The following is a 19,936-nucleotide window of genomic DNA, read 5'->3' on the forward strand; positions in this document are numbered from 1 at the left end:
TCTACGTATATATATATATATATTTTTTTTTTTTTTGCAGGGTGTGTGGGGGTGCCCACTGGGGACTGAATCCAGGGATGCTGTACCACTAAGCCTCATTCCAAGACCTTTCATTTTTTATTTTTATTTCTACTTTTCTTAGAGCCTTACTAAATTGCTGACGCTGTCCTTGTTTTTAGGATGCTCCTGCCTCAGCCTCTGGAGCCACTGGGATTATAGGTGATGTGTATCACTATGCCTAGCCTGAGACCTATTTCTACCTCTGTTCTATAGTAATGGAAAATATTCAATGATTAATCCTTTATATTTATCAGTAATCAATGAGGTTATAAAACTTTAAAAATGCCTTCGTATTCCTCAGGAAATATCTCATTTATAATACTCTGGTTATAACTATAAAAATGACAGATAGTTAACATACCTGCATAAGGAGCCAACATGTTAACCACTTCTATTCGGTCAATATAGATCATGACCCCACCACTAAAAATCAAAGAAATGAGACAAATGTGAGCCAGTAAATAGAATCCATAAAGAAGAGTTACAGACAGACCTAGACAGAACTTGACAATCAAATACATTAACTTAAAATATGAAGAGTATGGTCCCTATTTAAAAGTATCTCTGTCCTTTTATATATGTCAAAAGCTTCTTTGTAGGCTTATAATATTACTTCAGATCATTTAAAATAGGTGATTTAAAAAATACCTTGAACTTGACATTCTTCTTTTAATACACTTCAATGTAGTGAGTATTCTCTAGAAATAATTTGGTCCTCGCTTGCCTTTCTTTCCCTAAACTTCTTTAGGGCAGCAATTTTCAAATTGAAGTCTTCAGACCAGAAGCATCAGCACTACCCAGAAACTTTTGTTAGAAAAGCTTACCTTGTTCCACAAGGCATATTTTAGTTTCATTAGTTTGTAGTGTTGTCAGGGGAGAAAAAAGGCCTCTCCAGACTTACTGAATCAGAAACTCTAAATTAGATGGCATTTAGTACTACAGATAAGATGATGAAATGAATTAATTTTAAACTATCTTTTCATTGAGCATCTACTCTGGGTCAAGTGCTGAAATAAGTACTTCGTTTATACTAATTCTAATCCTTATAATAACTGCTTTTGCCTGATTTTTACAAATGAGGAAACTAAGTTTAGAAAAGTCAATAAAGACATATGGGGCAGGGTAAGAGGAGGACACTCACTGTACTTTTTGCTCAATTTTGCTATGAACCTAATACTGTTCTAAAAAAATAAAGTCTACCTTAAAAAAGAATCATTAAAACAGATGTAGTAACACTGATATACAGTTAGTTATAATGGTTCTGAAAAATCTACCTTTTTCAATAGCACCCTATTGGTTCCTAAGATGGAAAGTTCCTATTTGAAGACAGATCTTTTCTCAAATAATGCTTATATCAGAAATCCCTCTGGGTTACTATCATGCTTATTTGAAAAGTGCCTAAGTGATCACAATTTTAGGAACAATACTCCATCTGAACTAAGGGAGGGTGGTCAACAAGGATAAAGCTTACCTTGTTCCACAAGGCACATTTTTAACTTCATCAGTTTGTAGAGTTGTCTGGGGAGGAAAAACAAATAAAACTCAGGACACATATTGTCAAAGAGCTGCCAGTTCCAGAGGCAAATCTCTGGAGGGCTCTGAGAGAAAGAACAGGAGAACTTCATCAAAATTTTAGTTCCCCAAAGATTAAGTATCAGAGTAGTCATTTCTTTTTTTATCTTATTAGAAATGCGACTTGAGACAGACAAGATTTTATAACTAAGGTTCAATTAAAATGCACTAGGAAAGATTCAATGTTCAATCTGCTAGTAAGTAAAAAACTCTGGAGTTCCTTATTTGCCTGGACTTACCCAGGGACAGCAAACTACAAAAGCTCACCCACAAGGCACTATGGTCAAGATTTGTGCTCTGAACTTTGATTCCACTGCTAACATTACTATTTACAATGAAGATAAAAGATAACTATTTTATGTGTACAAGTACCTTATGACTCAAAGCTACCCTTGAACTTAACAGCAATCTTTCTTCTCTAACGCGACAGTCAATATTTTTAGTTTAGGACCTAGTGATCTCTCACATGTTAAGTTTCCTTTTTAATATAAGTGCCAAACCAGTAGTGCTTTCTCCTAGTGAACCAACAATCTGGTACTGAATCGCTCTGCCATGTCACACCTTTGTTTGAATCAGAATGACTTCCTACTTGTACTCTAAGGCCTCAAACAGGTCAGCTGCTAATAAGTATATTCTAGACACAATGCACCTTACCAAGTGACAGCAACATACCATTTTATGGAATATAAAAGAAAAATGAAGCCTAGTTCCTGTTTCCAAAATGTCCTAATCCTGCACAGGACACAAAATCCTTATAAAACAATCCATCAACAGGTACAAAATAACAGAGAATAAAGTTAACTTTTGGGTGTTAAGTTACAGGGAATAAAATAATAGCTTGAAAAGCTCTCTTAGGTGAAGTATTTACAAGCCAAATCTAGAGGGGGAGTAATAAGAACAAAGGAAGCAGAGGAACATCTTAATTTCAATAAATACCACATTCAATTACAAAAAGTTGAAGACAAACTTGTGTATACATGTGACAGGAAGAAGATTGGTTGGTTTGAAGCAGAAAGCACAATTTAGATAAGACGTGACTTATGAGAAGAGAATATATTAGGTAGAGGCCCCTGAATGTTGGATGGAAGTTTTTTTTCTAGTCCATCTTATATACAGTCATAAAATAAACCTTTCAAAAAAATTGAAGGACTGAGGACATAGCTCAGAGTTAAGAGTATTTGCCTATCATGCATAAGGTCCTGAATTCAATCACCAGCTTTGGGGGAAAATGTCTTTTACTTAATTCCTTTGATCATATGTGATGCAGTTCTCATCATTCATCTTATCTGGAGGCAAGAAAATCAGTAGGAAAGCTAAAGAATTACTTTATTTAGGTTAATTTAGTAAAGATCATGAAAACTGAATGCTCAATCCAGTAGACATAATACAGAAAGGATGTGATATTTGGTTAAATAGAAAATTCCAGAAGAGAAAAGAAGAAAATATAATTCTTGAGTTGAAAGAGTGGGATGATGGTAAGCATTTATAATAGTTTTAGGTAAAGTGAGGGGAGCTGATGATGAAATGAGTTTAATTTATTTTATTTCTTTCAAACCACCATACTAATTCAATTTCCATGTTCCACATAAAGTAAAATATGCATTCCTATTTAAACCTAAAGGATATTGCCCAGCCAACTTTTAAACTAAGAAGAACTAGTAATTAGTTCGGTGTTAAATCTTCAATTTAATATACTCTATCTATGTACTTTTATATTCTTTAAAAATTATTTTCTGAGCTGGGGCTGGGGCTCAGCGGTAGAGTGCTTGCTTAACATGTGCAAGGCCCTGAGTTCAATCTTCAGCACCACATAAAAGTAAATTAAGGAATTGTGTCCAACTACAACAACTAAAAAATAAATATTAAAAAAAAATTATTTTCCAAGTATGACAGAATATTAATTTTAAAAGTGACTCTATGTTATGTATACTTTAAGTTGAAGGTTTTTGTATAATTTCTCTAAGCACTGTTTTCTCTCCATATATAGGATTTCACATTCAAATGTATTTCTTTCAATTATCAAGTTTGTTAAGACATTTGTTGACATTGGGTTATGTCTTCTAATGTGTTCCAAAAATTCCTAAAAATTATGTTCTTTATGTCTTATAAGAACACTTTCTTAAAAAAAATTTTATTAGTGTAATTCTTTCCTAGACTATTACTGTCTCATATATAAAGAAGGACACCGGCTCCACATTTAATTTTTTGTAGATGCAAATTATACTAGTTTAAGCTGAAATCTTTCTACTAATTTCATTTGAATCTCAATCTCTCTCTCTCTCTATATATAAAATATATACATATCACATATAGTATAATTGTTATATATGCAATTAAACTCTAAAATCTGCTTAATGGCACCAGTGTAATAACATTATAGACTGCTGAAGCTGTTGGTAAGGTCATGCAATTAAAATTCCTTCTTTCACGGAGGAATAACTGACGTCTACAAGAATGAAGTGATTTTATCAAATCATGGAATCAACTGATTGCAGTCCCCATCTTCACTACATCACATTTCTGAGAAATCAGTTCTCAAATTGTAACAACTTCTACCACAAATAGAAAGGTCAGAAATATAAATGTGTTATAGCTCTTGACTTCAAGAAACTTAAAAGAGATTTTCTGGAAAGAAAACACACACAGAAATTTAGAAAACAATACAAGAGAATTATTATTAAAGGACATAAGACCAAGGGTCAAACTTTATAATACAGATTTAAAGAGCTATAGATTAGAAGAGAAGGAATCTGGTATGAACCTAAAAATGGCTGACCAGATTTAGGAAGGAGAAGAGGAATGGAGGGAAAGATGGCAAGTGAAGACATGATAGCATTCATCAATCAAGGCAAAAATGAACAAATATGGGAAAATAAAATGGAAATCAGTGTAACCAGGGAAAGAACACCACATTTCACTTCAATAAATACAAGTCTTTTCCTAAGCCGTCTACAAGGGATCTGGAAGAAAATCTGGGGGATTTAGTTATTCATAATTAAGCACTCACTCAGCAGGAAGCCTAGAATTAAAATTATAAGATTAAATAACACTGAATTTTCCTGATTCCTGAAAAATTAGCAGCAGATGGTAGACAAACTTCTAAATCCAAAGATGTATGATCATAATGAATATGCAAAAGTTATAATAGTCTAATCCTATTTTGTTACCTTATGTCAAAAGATACCTATTAAGTGTCTCCCATGGGAAAGGTATTCTTTTCAATAACCAGACACTTATTTCAAATATTCTGGGATCCTGTCAAAATACCACATAAAATTGTTCTTAATGTATCAGGCAAAAACTGAGGCAGAAAAGCTGTGTATAAAAATTCAGATCTTTCATGTTAATAGTAGCCCAGGAGCCTGCCTCTATGGAAACCAAAAAGTAATCTAACCGTAATCACTTGCTTGTATTTCTAGTTGTGTTTCTAATTCTTGCTTTTGTTTTAACAGAAGCAAAAGAAAACCTGCTACATAACATTATACAGATGGTAGAAGTCAGTCCTTCCAAACTGCCTAGCTCACACTTCTAATTTACTTCAAATGTGAGATAGTTCAAAATCATAACTTGTTCTGTGACAACTGTACTCTGAACTCCTGCATTTAAGTAAATAACAACATCTGCTTAAACAATAAGGAAATCTATCTCTACCCATGAATATGGCAACTTGTCACACTTGTATTTCTGGAATCCCTAGGAATCACTCACCTGTACAGATCTGAATGTAGTAATGAAAGGCAACATGATATGATAGCCTGGTCCACTGGGGCTAGTTAGTAAAGCTCCTCCCCTGCAAAGAGATATTTCAATTTGACAAAATTATAAAGAGAAATTCTCTTTTCAAACCCAAAATGCTATAGGTCTTACTTTTCAAACCTAAAATGCTATAGAATTTTACTCGTGGCTAAGCTATTAAAGCCTCAGAGGAGTTACTCATGCCAACAAACCCAGCTTAAAATACCTACGTAGCTAAAACGGTTTAAAAAAAAAAAAAGTAAAAGTAAAATTGCAATGTTACACCTTGTTTCATAAGCTTTACCATCCATACCTCTGGGTTTCCAGCACCACTTTCAGGTTCAAAGGATTTCCCTTTGATCTTTAGCCCTCTGAGAAATATTTGTGAAAAAAATTCTAATGGCTCTTAGTTGAGGTACTTTAATTGTACATAACAAGAGGCAAATCAGAACCTAGAACATTTAATCACTAGGTTGAAAAAAAGAAGATAGCAATGCAAACTTTCAAGGAAAGAGGAAATTTCTAAGGCACATAATTCTTTTATCTATCTGCAAGACAACTAAAATACTGGGAACATAAAGTTTCTGTATAAAAACAAAAAAAAATTTAGCATGGAAAGATAAACGGAGGGAAGGTTCAAACTATAAACAGGCAACATATGAACTTGTTCACCAAATTCTGGAATTTCAGTATGCTGAAAACTATAAAAAAGAGGTATTTGGGGAGCAAACCTAACAAAGAAGTCCTAGGTTTGCAAAGAAGCCACAAAAATAAGAAAAGATGAACTGTTTGAGGTTCATTGATAATTCTCTGAAAGCTGTTTCTTGAAACATTCTCTCCTTTACTGTCAGAAAGACAATGCCAAATTGGATGAAAATCTGGACAAAGCTGTCATTTCTTATGCTAGAGTTCCATTTGCTAAGATACGCCATTAAAATTGTACTTTTTTAAAAAAAACAATTCAGGATGCATATAAAAGTAGAAATACCAGTTTTAGGTGGATGATGAAAATATGCAAAAGGTTAAACCTCTTTTTGAATACACCACTGGCCCAATTTCTCCACAAATTGTTTTCTTTTACTAGTCTATATCAAAAGGAATTGGTGGTTATTATGCTTAAGGAAAAACTACTCCAGCTTAACTAGATCGCAACACAATTCATACATTTCTTTCCTTGATTTGAATGGGTAAGGAGTAGCCCATCAGTGTTGGGCTTACATTCCTTGAGAACCAAGGACAAAACAACTGACATGGTCATAAAAGCTTATAAAACATAACCAGTCACTGGAAGGTTTTTAATGGAAAAATAGAAAAAACATAAATAGGACGAGATTTCCTAAAGAGCATCTGGAGTGGCAAACTAAAAGCCTGTACAGATGTACCGATTACAAATTATTAATATATCTCTTCAGTTACAGTGACTACTTCCTTTCCTGAGTCTTAACCTCTGCACAAAGCAAACACAACACTAAAACTGCCTAACACTTGGAGGGTGCTCCGCAAAATTCTGCTTCACCCCGTGCTTTCTCAAGGGTTATTAAAAAAATCTCTTCTCCGGATTGGGAAGTACTCCCAGGATGCTGCAGTGGCAACAACTTCCCAGATTCCACTCTGACGTAAGTACCGGGTCTGCTCTAGAACCTGGTGGACCGCACATGCTGCTCACCTGTAGTACACTGCCAGATGTCCTTCCTCGATCTTGTGGATGGAGGCGTAGAGGAGAACAACTACAAGCCCCACCACTGCAGCCACCAGAACCCGGGCTTGAGTCATATTCATCCTTGTTCCTCCTGCGTGAGGGAGGAAAGGACCCTCAGTCTGGAAGTAACAGGCTCGCCCCCTCTAATTTCCACCCTTTCCCTCCAGGAGACCTGGCGCGCTTTCTCCATCTAAGACGGGGAGTCCCGGACCCCTTTCCCCTCATTCTGCTCTCCTCGCTTAGCAGGCGTTCCCCTTGTCAACCCCTCCGCCTCAGTGGCCCGCGGCCCGCCCCTGCGCGGTGAGCGTGGCAACCCTTCTCCTCGACGGCCACTCCCCCGGAGGCAAGCCGNGGAGGAAAGCACTAACTGCTAAGGGTCCCAAGCCGCAGGCTTCGGAGGTAGGCCGACCCCTCCGCCGCTCCTCACCGATCAGTGACGCATCGCCCCCGCCCGCACGTGCAGCCGCCTCCCCGGACGCGCCAAACGCCGCCAACCACCGGTCCCGCCCACTCGCCGGCACTGCGGCTGCGCGGGGACGCACACAGACGCAGCGCCCCTCCGTGACTAGCTAGACGGGGAGCAGGCGGGACAAAATTCTCCCAGCCTCTAGGCTGCGCAATGCCTTGCGAAGGAGCGTCAGGTCCTTTTCCGTGTACTACTTATCAGCTGCTCTAGAAGATAAATTGGTAGTCTGGACTAGCAGGGAGGCAGAGGAATGGAAAGGGCCACTCGAATAGGAGACTTCTCAGTTCTTTTGCAGAAAACCTACTTCCTCACTTTAAGTGTCGAGCTGTTACTTTTTAATATCCTTTGTGGTATATGGCCACTTCTAATGTGTGGGGCAAGCACGTGGTTTTGGCTCAGACTCTGCATTTCAGGAGTAACCTGCTTGTTTCAAAGAAAGTCCTATTTAAGTTCAGACGAAGAAGCTATTCCGATCTAACTGCATCATTCACTCGCCAAGTTATTGTTTATTTTTTATGTGCTAGAATGCTGACTGACTAGGGTTTTATGAAGGCCACAGAGAAAACAGGAATAAAATGGGCAAAATATTTGCCGTGCTTGGGGACCTGTCCTCCAGGGAGACCAAAAAGAAGTGACTGAGGTTCCTTAACATCTTTTATGATAGTAAGGTGTGGTTTAGTAGGCTAGTCTAGGACAAGATCTAGAAAGTATAGAATGCATTGTCCTACTGATAGGGGGACTGGTTGGCTAACCAACAGAAATACTTTTTCCCCCCTGCATTTTCTTCTGTTCTTCAAGAATTCTGCACCATGTGCATATATTACCAAAAATAAAAAGGGGGAAAGGACAGGGTAAGGTTTTAGTGAGGTGGATGAATACGAGGGAAATAAATAAGGACATTCATATTTGAATAAGTTGGTGTAAGCCTTGAGAGGACAGTAGCCTGCCTGGTGTGGCCACATCTGCACAAGATAGACTAGAGTTGGAACTCCTAATCTCTTGGGCAGGGAAATAGAGGGACGTAATATTTTAGAGCCAATGAATCTGCAAAATGGCTGAAAGTGGAGACAAACTGGAGGCTGGGACCTTATGGGATTAGGAAACTACAGGTCCAAAGTTATAACAGTAGTTATTAGCAGTGGAAGTGAGAAAAGGTAAACAGAATGAGATAACTGTAGCTACTCCTTTTGATAAATACACTTACCTGTGCCATTCATTTGATTTTATTACCTAGAAATGTCTGGGTTCTTGTCTGCTCCTAGATAAATGGTATTTGCAGAGCTTAGCTACCTTAACTTCCAAAAAAGCAAAATGAATGAAAAACAATTTGCTCCAGCCCCTGGGTTTTGTGTATACATTTCTCTTAATTTGTCATAATATTGCTTAGACTAGAGTTCACAACTTTCATTCAACTTTGAAAAGTTATTACCCCCCAAAAAGAGTAGTCCACACAAACAAAGTAGTCCACGCAAGTTTGGAGTTATTTAACAGTCTGTTCGGACTAATAGCACCTGTCCAAACCAGGTAGATCAAGCTGTCTGGATAAGACCCTATCCACATATCAGCAAAATGGACCCCACCATGTAGCAAATCTTTACTCAATTATTACAACGATATTTAGAAAATGAATGATTGCTGAAAAAAATTCTTGAACAATAGCCATCAATGTTCAGACTTCCAGGTAAGTATTTTTATTGAACTGCCTGTGTTGTTTCTGATCTTAATATCTAGACTAATATCTTCTGAGCAACAGGTACTCAGTAATGTTTATTATTAAAGCCTTTTAGAACTAGGGAAACTATAATAGAGACTACCTGTTATAATAGCTGGTAGGGATGGAATTACTATCTTTAGAGAAACAAAGGGAAACCACTATATTAAAGAAGTTGCCCAATATTTACCATACTTGATAGCCTATCACATAATTCTGTGCTCCAATTTTACTCCATGAACCTTCATATTTTCCCAAATTCCATATTCAACTGTTATATTATAAACTGGTTCTTGTAATGAGTAGAAATTCAAAATGGAATTTAAAAATTGTTTAATATACAAAGTGAAAAACTAAAATATAAAAGCATTTCACATTTTTTAAAACACATAATACCTTCTAAATTATTTAACAGAAGATAGAGATCCACATCCTTTATCTGAAAGCCTTGGGGCCAGATGTTTCAGAATCATAAAATTTTCAGACTTTAGAAAGGAATTTAGTGCATATAACATACTACATTAACCCTCAAGAGTCTGTGACATAATTCCACCCCCCCAATAATCAAAAATGTTAATATTTCTGCAGCAAATTACATGAATATTCACACTAAATGGGATAAACAGATTCAATATCAGTTCAGATTAGATTTGAAAGCAAATTAATTTTGTCACCAAACTTATGAAAACCTTGTTTTCAAAGCTTCTTGGTTTTTGAAATTACAATTTCAGATAAGGGAATGTAGACCTTATAAACTTGTATGACAAGACTTGATTGTTTAAACAACCCATTTTTACAAATGAAAAAAAAACATAAATTTTCAAATACATTATAAATTAACAGGTATGTCTTTGATATTATTAAATGTACATCTTAAATACATATACATATAGCGCACAACATATTTTATCATTCAACTGGTATGAAAGGCACAGATGCACAATCCCTTCTGTAAGAAGGGGACACTGTTAAAATATGTAGTAAAATTAAAAATGGGATCGAGCCAACTCCTTATGCCAGGAAGAGCACTTAATGAGTGCAACACAAGGAAGTAAGGCTTATTTTTCAAGAAGTAACTTGTGAACAGTTTCTTCCACAGAAACATAAGTATACACTTTTACTTAAAATGCATGTTCTATGTACAATACTATGGCCTTATACCTAAAAATTAAAACTTTAGAAGGTACTATTGTCAGTTAAACAAGTAATGTTTTACCGGATTTGAAGAAGCTCCAATGATGCTCCAAAGTAGCTATAGTATTAAAACAAAAATCTAAATATGTCCAGTGACTTTTTAAAAAATAAAATCCTGTTTGAAAGTTTACTTTATTCAAAAATCAGGATAATGTGCTTGTAAAATCTTGGTAGTTTTTGATCACAGTCATTGCTTCCACTGACTGGTGTGTGAAGAAGAATAGCTTCATAGAGGAAAAACCAACTTCCAACATGTGCAGCAACAACTTCCATAGGTTTGAGGACAGTGAACAAGTAGCAAGTCATTCTGTTAGCCAACTCCAATCAAGATTCTAAAACCAGGCATGAAAAAGTTAAAATTAGAAGTTGACTATAAGTGATAAGTACATGGATGTTCTTGAAGTTTTTTGTATGTTTGGATATTTTATAATCAAAGGTTAAAAAAGCAAAAACACAGAAGTTACAAATTGTAGTTTAGCTTATCCTCATTTTTTGGTCATCTTAAAAATATTTTAAAGACTTTTCATAAAAATTTGAGGCAAATAATTATTCTGATGAAAAAGTTGATATTGAGACTAAATGCTGTAAAAGTTAATTCAGTAAACATTTTATTGTAGTTTATTCAAGTTTTAATGAATCAATATAGTAACCAAATCTTAACCTAGTTACTTTTATTAACTACAACTATCTTAACATAATTCATTTTATATGCAGCACGGACTATATTAGAATTATAGTACAAGTCCCATCTTATTGGATAAAATTGATTGCTGAACCCATTCTATTTCAGTGATCACACTGCAAAGAAAGCTTAATTTGACCAAAATTGTTGATATTTACTGATGACATAATCCTAAGTATACATCTGAGTAACAAAAATGGGGATTTGAGTTTGAGGATACTCCTCATATACTTTTTCCTCTGCTTCTATTCCCTACATGTATCCTGAATGCCACATAAGGCTAGCACAGAAACTTAACCCTTCGTATCCAGCATACCTAAAATACACACCCATATCCACACAAAACTTACCATCATACTACTGCCCTGTTCCTCATTTACTTCACGAATAATAGTGCTTAAATGGCCAAGACAGTTCAAATTTTCTTCTATCATTTGTGCTAAAGTCTCCCTGTGGGATAAAAGAATTAAATATTTTCAAATTCAGCAAAGGGGCATATGAATTCTTTCTGTTCTTCTAGGTCAGGAAGATCACTGCCCTTCCTATAGCCCAGCACCCAAAGCAGCTGACTCCTATACTCTTTATAGTTTCTTCCCTCCCATCTAGGGCCAGAGTCTCTGCTGCCTGCGCCTAACTTTAATAATAAGTCCACTATAACTGCCTAACTTTCATAATAAGTCCACTAAACTTCAATCACACTTTCCTCTGAAACATAAATAGTATGTGTGCGTGCACACACACACAATTTTCTCCCCTCAAAATGCTAACTGGGTGTCAGGGAGAAAGATCCTTGTGGTGCAGACAAAATTTATTTCTGGAATGTTTCCTTTTACAAATAGCAAAAACACTAGCATGCTTACTTCACAAACACAAATGTAGGAGAGAAGATTCAAAAGTACAGTCTCTTCTGCAGAGATCAGGGAAGGTGAAAAACTGGTTGCAAACTACAGATGATAGAAATGAAAAGGAAATCACAGAAGAAATGAAAAGGAAATCACAGAGAATCACAGAAGAAAACAGTGGGATAGGAGAGCCACTTAGAACCATGATGTATCCTGGAAGTTTCAATTTGATGGAGACCCTGGTTCAGATTTTCTCCTTCACACTTTCCTCTTACCAAACCTCAGTCCCTCCTCTACATTAGTCAGTTCTAGGCCAGGATTATAGCCACTATTAGCTTAGAACAAAATGCTGATTCAACTCTTATTCAATGGATGGAAAAACAGGCTAACGGCCCCTAATCCTTGGTAGTTAAAACTAAAATAAGTTTCCTTTAATAATATATTTCTACAGAAAATATATTTTAAAAGCCCATTAGGTACACTTCTGCAAACAACCACAACTTCCTATTGGAAATTACTTGTAGAGGTGACACTAGCATCCCCTAACAAACCTATTTAATGAAAGCAAAAGGTTAAAAATGTAATAAAATTTACTTCCTTGAACTCTAACAGAATGTTTCCTAAAGTCTATATAATTAATTATAACCTATACTATACTTGTAGATGTATCATACATACATTGGGCCAAATCTATAATGATCCCAAGATATATCCTTAAAAAAATAAAATACCAGATATCAGCTTGCCTTCCTGCTATGTGTTTTTTCTCTCATAAAAAGAGTACAAAGTGTGCAACTGCATGACCACCTGAGCAGTGAAGTAACAATGGCTGTACTTCTGTAAAACTAATTATTGGAGGAGATTCCAGGAAATGCTAGTGCTGTAGAGAGCTCCATTCGAGTTGTGAGAAAAGTGACAATACATAAGCTAGAAAAGAGCCACTGGCTCTGATTATGACACATCTTATAAGAAAATAATAGAGATTAATAGTCATTCAGCTTTTAGTAGAAGAGTAGGAACTAATAAAAGAAAATACAGGCCTTCAAACTTGAGATCCTATTTGCAAAATTGATTTAAGGCACTGAAAAAAGTCTGATTTTTAGAAATATTAAGTTATAAAGTAAAATCGATCTCAACAATTTATTAAAAGGGCAATCAAGGACCCCAAAATGATAAATGCAAAATTTCTTGTAGAGAAAAATGATTACAGGTCTTAGAACTTGTATTGAGCTAATAATTATAAGTAATAATTGCTAAATATTTACTTCCCAGCATTTTATATACATTGTCCAATCAAACTTTCACAGCAATTCTAAGACATTCTCATTTTACAGGCTAAAAAAAAAAAAAATTAAAAATTCAAGTAAATTGCCCAAGATTATTAGAGAGGGACAGTCAAGACTCAAACCTGGTCTGAAGGCATTGACGACTTCCTTAACCACTATATTCTATTGCCTCATTTCTACAACTGCTCTGAAAAAACAACTATCTATTGTTACAAAGTGAACCCACCCATCTTGAGGAGTTACCACGCATGACAGAGGCTGTTCACGTTCTGCTAAAGTTGGCAGCCATGCTGATGACTGAGGGTTTACTGCACCTTCTAGACTGGATCCAACAAGGGACCGGGCAGAACTCTGTGTCTGAAAGGGGATTAAAATCAACAAGATTATATGCAGCACCTCTGCTGATTCACACAATTTTTCTTATCATATACAACTTTACATTTCTATCACTACTTATATGACAACCAGAATATTTCTTAATAAAACTTTTCCTACCTTTATACACCCCTACTACCTATCATGTTCTTGGCCCTTTTCTTCATTGACTAAAACCAAATGTCTACTCTTCTAAAACCACTTTAATTGGAGGGAAAAGCCCAGGTGAACAAAGGCTGGTTTCATTAATTTGTGCATCATGTCTCTCCTCAAGTTGGTTTGCAATACCATAGTGACCCAGGGCCAGGAGGACTATAAAAACAGAGGGACTGCAAAGGAGAGTGATAATACAGAAGCCCTGCACCTTGGTTGCTAGTCAGACACTAGGCAAGGAACATGAACATCAATTCAATACAAAGTACATTTCATCAAGAGGACACAGCTCATGCTGATAAAAATCCCTTTTTGTAGAGAATAACTGTAACTTAATGTCACATTAAATGATTCATTAATAATTACTTACACAGGCAATTTTAAGGAGATGCCATATTTCTTTCTGCCTTTTTCCCTGCATAAACATGACAGTATTGTCAGCTTCTTTGATGTCACTGAGGGCCACTTCCACTTTGGGGAGTAGATCAATAATCTTCTGCTTACAGCCCAACAACTTGCTGGAGAGATTAAATCAGTGTCAGATACTGTCACATCCCTCAAAATGGTACGGTACACCATACTTCACACCCAGTTGGAGAAATGAACCATAATTAGCATCACATTTAATGACTGAGCTCCAAAGGAACACATACAAATAGTATTTATAAGTATATGCAACTGTGGTCAAGTTATCCAATATATTGCCAGAATTTTCTTTGGCCTAGTATAGTTGCCAAAGAAAGGTATTGTGCTTGAAAAAGAACATATTACCTGAAAAGAACAATATATATGTATACTTATACTGGCTTTTTAGAAAAGAAATAAAGCAATTTTTCTACCTCAGATGACCAAAGAGCTCCTTGAGAACACGGTCCTGACTCTGCACAGTATGCACAATGATCTTCACCATCTCTGTGCTATCGCTGTAGGAGTGATCTATAAAAAGACTTTGGTCAGTGGGCATAACCTCTCTTTTATAGAACATATCAGCCTCTAAATAACAAATTCCTTGAAAACTCCTAAAAATATGAAATTAATAAATACCTCCATTATTAAATTAAAAATTAGATGAAGGCTTTAAGATTATCTACAAATAAATTCAAGGGCTAGGGATATAGCTCAGTGGTAATTTTTTTTTTTTTAAAGAAACTAACCTTTATTTTTAATTAATTTTACCTATTTCTAGTTCCTTTTTTTTTTTTAAGATGGACGCAATATCTTTATTTATTTTTATGTGGTGCTGAGGATCGAACACAGTGCCTCATATGTGCAAGGTAAGTACTCTATCTCTGAACTCAGTGGTAATTATATACGAAAAAGTTAAATGTGTTTGTGTATTGTGTGTGTGTGTGTGTGTGTATTATATGTGTGATTTATTGATCAGAAGACTAGAAGTCAAATATTTACTGATTAAAGAAAAAAGAATTAAGACTTGTTTTATTTTGAATCTTCAATCATAACTTGTCACTTGAGTCCCTAGTTACTATCTCTAACATTTTTATCTTTTCTATTCCATCAATAAAATCCTAATCCTAGATCAGTCCAATCATCTGCTCTGTCAGTTACTATAACTATATCTGAGCTAGTTACTATCAACAAAAAACTATTATTGTATACTCTGTTTCCAATACTACTTATTCACATATTTTCACTTTTGCTCTGTATTCCTAATATATTCTGGATTAGTGACATCTTCCATTGTATACACCAGCTTTTAAAAATCTTTAGCACAGTCCTCAAATCTAAAGTCATCACTTCTTGAATTAAAATTAACCTCATTTCTCACTTCAGAATAGAAGACAGTAAGACCTTGACCTTCTAACACTCCCACAAACGCATTTGTATCTATACCCATTCCTCCTCTTAATATCAGTAGCATCAGGCTAGCCCCTCCCACTATTCTCCCAAGCCAAATCTGTTCCAGTACTTTCTTTACACAGGCTTTTTGACTACCAAGCATATAAATATGCTAAATCTTCCTACTGAAAATTAACCTCCCTTGAGGCATCTCCTTTTAGTTCCTCACCTCTTTTCTTTCCTTAAACAAACATCTGAAAAGAATAGTCTAGATAAGCAATTCTCATACTTTTTGGTCTCAGGACTATTTCATAAACTCAACATTTGAATAACCCAAAGGGTTTTTCAGAAATTAAAATAAATTTTAAAGTATTTATGTATTAATTTCACTTAAAACAAATCTGCTAGGTATGGTGGCAATGACTCAGCAACTCAGGAGGCTGAGGCAGGATTATGATTTTGAGTCTAGCCTGGGTAACTTAGCAAGATCCTATTTCACAACTTTAAAAATAATATGGCTAGGTATGTACCTCAGGGGACACTGAACTCAGTGTCTCTAGGTTCAATCCCCACTACCAGAAAAATAAAAACAAAAATAAACTATTTCTAGTAACATTTTATTAAAAGTAATCTAAAACAAAATTTTAGTGAGTAAACTGGCATTGTTTTGCATATTTTGCAAATCTTTTTGATTTCATAAATCTTATAAGTCTTTAAGTATTGAGAAATGAACAAACTATATTTGTTAGATAAAGGTGTCTAAAATTCTAATTTTTTGCTTGAAATGTGGAATTCTATCATTGATGACAATGTTATTTCCCTTAAAGCCACAAACATGCTTCACTTTTTATTTCCACTAATCATAGTGTGGCTGACAGTCATTCTTTCAAGTAAAAATGGTATTCTATGAAAGAAGAGGCAAGACACCTAATGTAAACAATTAGTGAAGTGGTTTTAAGACAACCATCATATTTCACTATACAGCAGAAGCACTTTATAAGTACTTCCCTTTTCATCACACAATATATTAAGAAGATATGTAGTCAATTCAGGCATAGTGGAGCACAACTCAGGAGGCTGAGGCAGGAAGGGATCACAAACAAGCTAGCCTCAGCAAAAGCGAGGTGCTAAGCAATTTCAGTGAGACTCTAACCTTAATAAAATATAATAGGGCTGTGGATGTGGCTCAGTGGTCGAGTGCCCCTGAGTTCAATCCTCTGTACCAAGGGAAAAAAAAAAAAAAAGATATGTACTCAAGGGCTGAGATTTAACTAAAATTTATTTTTTACTGCTATATCTTAAATGCTATATCATTCTTAAATGAAACTGGCTTTTTAAAAAAACTATGAATAGGGGTTGGGGCTGTAGCTCAGTAGCAGAGCGCTTGCCTATCATGTGTGAGGCACTGGGTTCGACCCTTAGCACCACATAAAAATAAATAAATGAATTCTGTCCATTTACTACAAAAATTTTTTAAAAACCTATGAATACATGATTGTAAAAAAATATGACTATTAGCATAGTCTTGTCCTACAGCCTTGATTCATACTAAGAAGCAAGCCAGCTTACCCAACAATGCTTTGGAACCCTTAGTGGGAAATGTCAGTGTATTAAAAAAAAAGGAAAATAATATCCTAGTATTATGAAAAATAATTTTGACCTCATAGACTGAAAAATTTCAAGGATCCTCAGGGGTCCATGAGTTACACTTTGAGAACTTCTGGCCTAGACTTCTCCATTTCTTCTTGTCTCAGTCCCTCCTCAACAATATAATCTGGTTTCTGTTATACTTTGCAAGGTCACCAAATATGTGCAATTGAATATTTTCATTAACATTTTCATCATTATCCATATCTCTGAGCATTTGATCCTACTGATTCCTTTTTCCTTGAAATTCTTTTATTCCTTTCTTAAAATCCCCTCTATGTACTCAGACCATTTCTCAATCTTCTTTGCAGGTTCCTCTGCTTCAATTCACTTTGTAAATGTTGGTATTCCCTAGGATTCCAACCTTGGCTTTTTTACTTATCCTGCTTTTTCAGGATCATCACTTTAGTCTTATGGCTGATTATTACCCTAAGAGCTAAACAGGTAACCCAGACTTCACACACACACACACACACACACACACACACAAAACTATCAGACATGTCTATTTGAATGTCCTTAATATCAATATGTTAAAAAAAAAAAAAAAAAAAAAACCTCACATTCTTTTTTCTATCTAGTCTGTTATCCTTCCTATATTTCCCTGGTCCCATCAAGTAACCAGATACTCTCACCAGAATCTTGGGAGGCATCCATGACTCCCAACCCAACCTCAGCCATCCATATTCAATCTGTCACCCAATACTACCAATTATACCTCCTAAATCCCTCTCCTTGCCCTTTCCCCCCCACTTTACCTCACTGTCAAAATTCATAATTTTGCCTTAGTTCATAATCCACCCTGCTCTGAGCTATGATTGTCCTAATGATTTCATAAGTTATGCTCCTGTCACTAGCCTAGCCATACTTTAATCCATTATTGACAATACCCTGGAGTAGCATTTCTAAAATGCTAATTTGAACATGCCATTCTGGATTAAAACTTTTTAGGATTTTTCTTTTTCAGTATGGTGAAATCCAAACTCTTTACCATGACATACCAGATCCTTTAAGATTCAGCTGTATCTTTCTCCTCCTGAAATTCTACACTCCAGTGATACTGTATTTTCTTAAACATGCTAAATGCTATATGCACATGTCTTAATACGCCTGGGTTCAATCCCCAGGTTTTTTTTAAAGAATGAATAAATAAACACAATTTCACATGCATACGTTGTAATGTGTTCACAAATTTTAATGTATAAAACCTACTTTTTTTAGAAATTAAGAACATTTCATTCTAGGGCACAAATTTCACTTTTTATTTCTTCTGTCACCTTTTCTAACAAATTTTTAATATCTTGTAATGTGCTTAATACCTTACAGTCTTCAAAGCATTTTCACAAACATCCTCTTAAATACAGTGCTACACCACACTCAACTGAGTTAGGAAAGCTGGGTTTTAACCCTATTTTATAGAAAAAGAAAATGAGATATGGGAAGATTTGCCTGAGATAATTTGATCAGTAAAGTACCCAATCTTGAATTCAAGCCTTCAGATTTCCAACCTGTGCTCTTTCCAGAAGAGTATGCTCTATATTTAGCAGATGTTCAAAAGGAATTGTTTTGCCAATTATACAAGCAATGACCAATGCAGATGAAGGCAGCATTTTCAAGGTAAATCACTTTTGCCTAGCACATGGGCTTTCTCTCACCATTCATAGAATTTGCATCAAATTCTTTCCAAATTCTCTAATTTTAAGCAGCAGTGCCCCTCTCCCACCACTCACATCTTTCCACAGATATTTCTGCTTCCTCTTTCTCTTCTTTGAGTTCCTTTTTTTCTCTTCCATTCCTTCTTTTCACTTCCTTTTAAAAAACTTTTCTACCTCAATTTCCTTATTACTTTCCCTTTCTAATCTCTTAAATCATTGCAAATTTAAAGCTATTATACCATCATTATCTCAATGGTTAATACTCAACAGTAATTTTGTAGCTTTTTAAAAAATTAAAATTTAGGGCTGGGTTTGTAGTTCAGTGGAAGAGTACTTGCATATGTGAGGCACTGGGTTTGATTCTAAGCACATACAAATAAATAAAATAAAGGTCCATCAACAACTAAAAAATATTTTTTAAAAAATTTAAAATTTAGGAGTTAGGGATGTAGCTCATTGGTGGAGCACTTGTCTAGCATGTATAGGCCCTAGGATTGCTCGATATTCTCTCTCTCTCTCTCTCTCTCTCTCTCTCTCTCTCTCTCACACACACACACACACACACACACACACACACACCCTATTAAAAATTTAAAATTCCCCAAATTTCTTGGGCTACTGAAGATTCCTAAAATGCCATCAGGTACTGTGACAGAGGTAACTTACCTGCAGGTCTGTGCTTTAACTGCTTGTATAGATCAATTGCATGTTGTTCCCTACCAAAAAAGAGAAAACATGCTTCTCTGTGAAAGTAGTTTAGTGACTTCAATAATCCATAATTTGAAATGAATACTCCTGGTGATTGGAATGATTCCATTTAAAGCAAATGTAAACTACCAATGAACATTACAGAGCATTTCACTGAGTTATAAGCAAGAATAATACAAGTTCCTAAAATGTGAAGTTTAATATACTTCACATCTGCTCTGATCTCCCACCACAAATACAACATCCTTCCAACAGAAACAGTGAAATTTGTAAAACCTACGGCTTGCAATTAAAGATTTAATCTGGTTTCTAATCCAGACACTTCAGAAGTTAACTCACTAAAGTAGGTAAGTG

At 35.5% G+C, this 19,936-nt stretch overlaps 2 protein-coding genes across 6 annotated transcripts in view; both read right to left on the reverse strand.

The window, feature by feature from the left end:
• Positions 1-7,615, reverse strand: part of Erlin1 (ER lipid raft associated 1) — a 36,836-nt gene extending 29,221 nt beyond the window's left edge. For 2 of the 4 annotated variants that reach the window (XM_015494645.2, XM_015494643.2), the window contains exons 1-5: positions 7,494-7,614; positions 7,034-7,157; positions 5,341-5,422; positions 1,532-1,578; positions 422-483 (exon numbers count right to left, since the gene is read on the reverse strand). In XM_015494645.2, coding sequence (XP_015350131.1) covers positions 422-483; positions 1,532-1,578; positions 5,341-5,422; positions 7,034-7,146 — 304 coding nt within the window. In that variant the 5' untranslated portion in view covers positions 7,147-7,157; positions 7,494-7,614. Of the gene's footprint in view, positions 1-421; positions 484-1,531; positions 1,579-5,340; positions 5,423-7,033; positions 7,158-7,434 lie in introns of all 4 variants that reach the window. The other 2 variants (XM_048807147.1, XM_015494644.2) reach the window with 2 other exon arrangements.
• A 1,944-nt stretch (positions 7,616-9,559) lies between these two features.
• The window catches only part of Chuk (component of inhibitor of nuclear factor kappa B kinase complex), a 44,836-nt gene continuing 34,459 nt past the window's right edge, over positions 9,560-19,936 (reverse strand). The window contains exons 17-22 of one of the 2 annotated variants that reach the window (XM_015494642.2): positions 19,541-19,590; positions 14,615-14,711; positions 14,146-14,293; positions 13,491-13,604; positions 11,470-11,569; positions 9,560-10,769 (exon numbers count right to left, since the gene is read on the reverse strand). In XM_015494642.2, coding sequence (XP_015350128.2) covers positions 11,501-11,569; positions 13,491-13,604; positions 14,146-14,293; positions 14,615-14,711; positions 19,541-19,590 — 478 coding nt within the window. In that variant the 3' untranslated portion in view covers positions 9,560-10,769; positions 11,470-11,500. Of the gene's footprint in view, positions 10,770-11,469; positions 11,570-13,473; positions 13,605-14,145; positions 14,294-14,614; positions 14,712-19,540; positions 19,591-19,936 lie in introns of both variants that reach the window. The other variant, XM_015494641.2, reaches the window with a different exon arrangement.

This window comes from Marmota marmota, unplaced genomic scaffold (genome assembly GCF_001458135.2).
Source record: "Marmota marmota marmota unplaced genomic scaffold, marMar, whole genome shotgun sequence".
NCBI lineage: Eukaryota > Metazoa > Chordata > Mammalia > Rodentia > Sciuridae > Marmota > Marmota marmota.